The 7494-nt window shown below is 42.2% G+C and overlaps 1 protein-coding gene across 1 annotated transcript; it reads left to right on the top strand.

The window, feature by feature from the left end:
* The first annotated feature begins 4534 nt into the window (after nt 1-4534).
* Nucleotides 4535-7193, top strand: LOC109974835 (corticoliberin-1-like). Its single transcript, XM_020625244.1, has 2 exons — nt 4535-4622; nt 6219-7193. Exon 2 carries the CDS (start codon nt 6238-6240, stop codon nt 6679-6681), a length of 444 nt encoding a protein of 147 aa, XP_020480900.1. The 5' UTR covers nt 4535-4622; nt 6219-6237; the 3' UTR covers nt 6682-7193.
* The last annotated feature ends 301 nt before the right edge of the window (nt 7194-7494 follow it).

The following is a 7494-nucleotide window of genomic DNA, read 5'->3' on the forward strand; positions in this document are numbered from 1 at the left end:
TTCCCTACATGCCACGGCCCTTTTCTGCCACCAGAACCCTGTGTTATGGTGCCCCCTGCTGGCTGACCTGGCCCAGCGCCCCATAACAGAACAACCCCTCCTGCTCCGCTTCAGCGCTGCAGTACAGTATATTCTTGTCCATTAGGGTTTTTATTAACTAATTGAAAATCTGGTTTCATTAAAATGTTAGTATTATTTAATGTTAAATAACTTATAAAACAATAACAATATCATTACTATATTATAATTAATTGACTTATCTATTTGTGGTGAATTTGCTCCCTTTTGGAAAGATTTAAATGACCTGTAATGTTATTTTGTCCATTTAATGATGCCTTTCCCCCTTTGGTTCCCTTAGTCTTTAGAAAACACATTTAAAACCCTTAACGTGTTCCTGTTTATTAATGTTTTCTTTCTCTTGTCCAAATAAATCTTTAACATATCCAAGCAGTGAATAAGAATTAAATTAAAATCTCATTAAATAGCAGGTGAAAATATTCCAGAGCTTAAACCAGAAGCCCTCTGGTTCAGGTTTTCTAAATGAAGGATTCCTGACTGATATTTTGTTTGGTTTGGTTTTTCCTGTTGAAGCTGAATAAAGACTGAAAGGTCAGAGGTCATAGCAGAGGCAGATGATTTCCTGTTGATCTTCAGCTTTCCAGTAACCATGACAGTTGTGTTTTCTTTGTGCCTTGACAGACCTGGAGCGTCCAGACACATCGACCTTTAAACAAACCTCAGGCTGCTGAGACACTTCAGGTTTTATTTTTACTATATTTGTTTGTGTTGGTTGAACAAGCCTTACCTTTAAAAACCACCATCCATTAACAGTAAATTACATTCAGTTAATCTCTTCATTATCCCCTTAAAAGCCCACTAAAACATGTTAATGACATCATGATTAACTTTGTCATTAAAAGGAACAGTCCAAAATTTTAGGGAAATCCTTTGTTCTGTGTCACTCAGTAAACAGAAGTAAGAAGTAAAACTTACAGGATGTCCAGTAATTAGCCATGGCTGCCCTCGCTCATTACACACCAGAGCTTCACCTCCAGACCCTCGGACTCCCCATGACCCCCCTAAGTCCCCCTTGACTCTCCATGGACATCCAGCTACCTCATTGTCAAAGAGAAGAAAACTCCCTACTGACGACTCACCTGTCAAACCTCACATCTCCCAGCATCCTCTGGGAAATGCTCGAACCCTTGTCAACACCACAAGAGAAGATGAAGCTAACGAACCAAAGTTTTTTTCTGCTGACGAAAACACACTCAGGAGTTAATGAACAGAGAAGTCTTCTGCCTGTTTCTGTTTGATGGTGTGAATATTTTAAAGCTTGTGTAATTCAAATATTCAACCCTTTAATGGTCCCCTCAACTGTTTGGTAGCTGATTGTGAGAGGTGATGTCTGCAGGGAAACTGGGAAAATCCCTGTTGGCACGTGGTCAGTGTATGCTGAGTTTTTAAAGGTGACCTTTTTACTCCCACTGCATTTTAGAGTGCCCCTGACCAGTGTGTTGTATACATCCAGTCAGATGGGGGGGTCTGGCCTTTACAGCTGCTGCAGTTCATAAAGCTGCAGATGACAATGCGAGATGCTTCTTATTAACGGCAGTGCAACAGGTCGAGCAGCTACATCGCTGCCTGTTAACTGATGGGGAGCTGCAGTGTGCGACTGTGAGACTCCGCATTAAGACGGTCCTTACTTCATGTCCATTCATCTGTCTGCACCATTACATTACATTTTTACTCATTTACAAACACTAAAACGTTCTGTCATAGTTTTTGCCAGACTCTTTGTTTATGAAATGAACTACACAACACACAGTGCCTGCTTGTTATGACTTGTTGGGTATTCACGACTCGCCTCTTTGTTGATCACACACACCTGAATATAAATGGATGACACCTGGCCAATGAGAGCAGGCAGTGGTCACGCTGTCATCATCAGTCACCTTAAAGGTCAGACAGACCTCAGTTATGGATCATGTCTCTCATTACAACCTGAACGTATTCTGACTTTCTGCCTGAGCGTGTTCCCGGCCAGTCAGCTGCTGACTCCACACTCACATGACTCTTAGGTTATTGATGGATTTTGAGGGGTGACAGACAGACGGAGCTGCTGCAGGATGGATGAAGACCTTTCAGATCAGCCGCTCATCGATCACTACTGAACTCTCAGTCTGAGTTTGAACCAATACTTTGGGTTCTTGATTTTCTTTCGAAAATCCAAACAAATTCCTTCAGTTGAGGAACAGTTTTAGGATTTTTTTAAGGGTTTGATTCACGGGTTGAGCCTTGTATAAGGGATGTCTTATTGTGATTCACAGGGTTTTAATGGGTTTATAATAGAACTTAACCTCTGCAGAAACTGGGACCACAAGCTAAAACATGTCACTAAGCCTGGAGACCACAATGATGGCTGAAACCCTAACCCTTGGCCAAAAGAGATGAGAAGACACAAGTCTGGAAACCACCAGTCACATGACTCTAAGGGCAGAAACACACCAAGCCGACGTGAAAGAACTAGCAGCAACGAAGGCTGACTGCCTCATGTTGGCTTTGTCTGGGCCAGTAGGGTCAAGAAAGTGACACCTGAATCTACCTAACAGACGACAGCCAACGGCCAAATGGCATGTACACCCTGCTCCTGCGTGACAGAAATTACTCCCCCTACCAGCAGGTGGCGGTGTCTGTATTTGCCATTCAAAAAGGGAAAGAAGCAGAGCTAGAATGCAGAAGTATAAGCTATAAACAAAGTACCTCTTTACTGTTTATAACTGCTTCTAATCAAGAATATGTCTCATAAGAAGCTGCTCTTCTCTGCCCTTGGGCTTTTGGATGTGGAAGAAGAAAGGAGGTCGTTGAGGCAACAACAGAGAAACTATACTAAATCATAGAGACTACGTACAGCAATGGGCTGAAGGGGCTTTCCCAAACCATTCTCTTCTCGAGTGTTGATTCGCTAAGCTCAGCAGCTAATCAGAGTGGGCACTCTCTCACAGACTAGACCTGACTGCTGCCAATTTAACAGAAACCACCTAGTGCCAGCGGTGCAGGACGCACAGGGAAGACAAGCCCCGACAGATGCTCGCCAATGGCCCAATGGTGGCCGACAGCTGACCATCAGCTTAGTGTGTCTATGCCCTAATGTGTCAGATAGATGTCCCAGATGATAACCACAAGCTGAAACACACTGTTTTGCATGGCGATGATGATGATGAAGGCCCCCAGGCAAAAAAAAAGTCAGTCACATGACCCTGATGGAGTCCATTGGCTGAAACACATTGATTAAATGACCTTGACAAAGGGCCTCTGCCAAAAGACACTGGTCACATGATTTACGACGGAGTAGTGTGGGCCAGATCACACTGATGATCAGAAGGAAGCCATGAAACATTCTGAGTCAACTCAAAGATCCTGAAGAAGTCCACAGGCCAGATCCTGTTACCCAGCTGAGCCTGATTTAGACTGGAAGCAGAAACAAGTCAGTCAGCCGACCCAGACAAAGACTGTAGAGTCACACCACGACACAGATGTGTTGGTGGGACAAGTCAAAAGACTTAGATGACCACAGGCTGATGTGCGTCTGCTGGACGACACCGGTGAGTCAAAATGAATTTGTTTACTGATCCTGATGAAGGCCAGAAGTGAATCCTGATGGTCACATGATCCCAATCAATGCCACAAGCCAAACCCTGCAAGTCTGGTGGCCCAAATGAAGGCCTCATGTCAAATCCCGCTGGCCAGATGGCTGAACAGAGAACACAAACTCCTGGTGAAGACTATGTGAAGGCATCATGAAATGCAGGATTGAAGAAGACCATGAACCAAACCCTGTTTCCATCAGATGAAGAAGGCCACAAACCTTGATGTGGTGATGGCTCAACCCCAACACACCGGAATGATCCTAATGAAGACCTTGACTGGGTGGGGGTCCCAGTGCAACAACCAGCTGGACCACGTTGGGCCCACACTAAAGGCCAGAGCCTTTATTTACCGAAGGGTTTTGAAAAACAACCATCTTCAGACTCTGAAACCGGCGAATGTCCTGTCACACTGTTTTCTCTGCCTGCAGAAGATGAAGGTCACAGATTCAGTCCACAGTCGGGCAGAGAAAGGTCACATCATCTTCATCATCAGCGAGCTCGTCCGCTCAGCGTCCACCTCCAACAAACAGGAAGTCAGCTGCTGTCTGTTCGGATCCTCACTGAGTTTTGGAGAACAAGTCAAAGAAAAACTGGATTTTCTAACAACCAAGCCTGAGCTTAGACTCTCTGCCTCTGATTGGCTGTATTTATTGAAATGTGTTCTTGTTATGATGATGATGATGATGGTGAAGGTGGTGATGATGATCATTTTCTTCAGCTTGCTCTAAGAAAATGAATAAGGGTTGGGAGGAGGAGGAGGAAGGTGATCTTTGCCCCATTGATGAAATAAATAAATAAACATCATCTAACAGCTGCATAATTTGTGACTCATCATCATCATCATCATCGTCAGTCCCATTCAGGCGTCTGAGCGCGTGCAGAGCCCCTCCCTCACTGACACTCACATATATAACGTAGAAACAGCTCGAGTGTTTCTATTTGACTGAAGAGACTCAGACGCAGGACGATCAGGTGAGACCCACAGACTGCATCTTCATTTATAAAATATAAAACCTCTTCATCAGTTATTGTTTATATTGATAACTGGAATAATGGCAGTGATAGGTTTATTGATTGACTGATCCTCAGCATTAAGTGGAGGAGTCAGTAGAATCAGGATCAAAGTAGAGAAATGATCAAATAAGAAGTCAGCGTTCAGTACATTAGTGGAGTGTGCACATGTGCAATGTGTCAGAAAACAGTCAACATTTATCCAATATATATATTAACTTTATGAAATATATGTCTGCATTTATGTGTAACTATTGTAGTAAAATCAAACACACTGTAAGTGAAATAAAAAAATAAATACATTAATGTAACAATATAAACATATACACTGTTATAGTGTGAGATAATTATTATTATTGATAGCTTATAGTTTCATATCAGGGCCACCACAATTAAACTACTGCACTATCCTGCACAAATATTTGCAGAAAGGTTTTGTAATGTACATATTGCATATAATTTGTTGCTAATGCCAACTTATTTTATTTTATTTGTTCTGTTTGCTGCTGCAACATGTTCATTTCCTGCTGGTGTCAATAAACGTTTATCTTACATGTTAATTCATGGTCACATGTATAATAATAGTTTTCTATTGCAATAGAGATATTTATATGAGATAACAGATAATAATAATACATATAAATATATATTCCTTACTGTATAATGACATAATATCCCTATTTATCTCATTTCAATGAACATTCCTTTGTTGCCTGCATTGTTTACTGTCTGTTTATACTGCTTATTCTGCATTGTTTGCACTGTTTGTTGGTGTTAATACTGCTATTTTGTTATATTACACAGCCTTATGCTGGTTTACTGTTTGCACATTGAGAGCTGATGTACCAGAGTCAAATTCCTCATGTGTCCGTCACACCTGGCCAATAAAGCTGATTCTGAATCTGATAATAATAAGATATTACCTGCTGCTTATGTAAATACACACCAAATTAAAAGCATGTGAAATTCTACAGTGACTGTAGAGAAGATTCATCATGTCTAGATACAATGTAACCAGGTGATTGGATTCTAAATGCTGCTGTGGTTTGTTCCACCTGTGGAGGGAGCAGGGTGTTTTCTGGTTTGGCTTAAAGCCATGACAGGAGGCCAGAGGCTCAGGGCAACACACACCTACACACATCACTACAGTCGAGTGCTGACAAGACTGCAACCTGAATAATTTTATTTACAGGAAAAGCTATGATAATAAAACAAAAAATTATTTGATCACATTTTATTAAATTGTATTCTGACCCTGTAAATGCATCTATTTAAACGGGGATACCTATAACGTTATATTTGTGTTCAATTACACTTTATTCTCTTTAAGGCACAAAACATCTTCCATGCATAGACATGTCATTCGTCTTTATGGAAAAGCGAGCTTTCCTGTCCCTGTGTCAGACATACAGTAGATGAGGACCTGAAGCTGAACTGACAAACATCAGACCACCTCCTCAGTTTAGCAGAAATATACACCTGTCGGCTGCCTCCGGGTTTTATAATCCCTCAGACTGTGTCTGAAGGCACCGCTGATGTTGCCTGTTTGTCCTTCAGGTTGTGGCAGTGAGTGGACATGAAGCTGAATGTGTTTCTGTGGGTTGTGGTTCTGCTCGGCGTCTTCCTTCCTCGTTCTGCTGACGGTCGACCCTCGGTTGCTCCTCCCAGTCACCGCCTCCTCCTCCCCCGGCCACTGCTCCTCCGCCTGGGGGAGGAGTTCTCCCTGCGGCTGGGTGAAGGTGGAGTTTCCTCTGCCGCTGCTTCTCCAGACCTCCCCTCTTCCTCAGCGGTGAACCGGGCTCTGCTGCAGCTCACTGGGCTCCTCCTGCAGGCTGGGGCACAGCAGCAGCAGGGGAACGAGGAGGAGGCTTGGGGGAAAGGGAAGAGATCTGACGAGCCTCCCATCTCTCTCGATCTGACGTTCCACCTGCTCAGGGAGGTCCTGGAGATGGCCCGGGCGGAGCAGATCGCCCAGCAGGCTGACAGCAACCGCAAAATGATGGACAGCTTCGGAAAATAAAGACCACAGACAATTCAAATTTAAACTTTACTCTGACTGTTTTTATTTTGATTTCATTCCTTGTATTATTCAGATGAGTCAGTCTCATATTTGAGCTTCACACTTGAGTTTAAACTATTTTCAGTGTTTATTTACTTTATTTATTTGCATAAACAAATTTAAAATCCGTACAAAAATAAACAATGTGGAAAAAGTCTCAGTGGCTTTTATGGGAACCTAACTCTATAAGTGTCCAAACAACTGGACCACAAAGCTATTTAACAAAAGGAAAGGAACAGCTGGAACATGAACATGAAAGGATTCAAACCCAGTGACTGACTCAGGTCAGCCACAGGACCACTGTAGCTCATTGTGACTCAGTCCCACATGCACCATGCTAGTGGAAACCAAATATGAGTTCACCTGCCGCTGAAAAAAGTCCCTGATAATATTAAAATCTTAAGATGCAAATGATAACAAGTTAATATTAAAATAGTAATGCAATGATGCTAAAATTCTTAAGCTAAAATCCTAAACTGCAAATGTTAAATTCCTAATGTTAAGATGCTAAAATGCTAATGTTAAAATGCTAAGATGCTTATTATAAAATGCTAATTTTAAATCATGATAAATGTGGGAATAACATATAACATAAAAGCTAGTTAGCTCCAAAAGCTAGGTGGCTAGCTACCTTAGCATTCTCAGCTGCCTGGACTTGCTTTGCTTTAGTGAAGCTCCTTTCGATCAGATGTTTTTATTTCAATGACGCTCAAACAAGGAGAACTCAAGATCACAAATTCACACAAAGCTACTGTATATTAGATGATTTTAGTT

The sequence above is a fragment of the Monopterus albus genome, unplaced genomic scaffold, assembly GCF_001952655.1.
Source record: "Monopterus albus unplaced genomic scaffold, M_albus_1.0 scaffold350.1, whole genome shotgun sequence".
Classification (NCBI taxonomy): domain Eukaryota; kingdom Metazoa; phylum Chordata; class Actinopteri; order Synbranchiformes; family Synbranchidae; genus Monopterus; species Monopterus albus.

Bases quoted from the DNA above. Each gene is read 5' to 3' on its own strand.
- LOC109974835 (XM_020625244.1), top strand. From the start codon at position 6,238: ATGAAGCTGAATGTGTTTCTGTGGGTTGTGGTTCTGCTCGGCGTCTTC.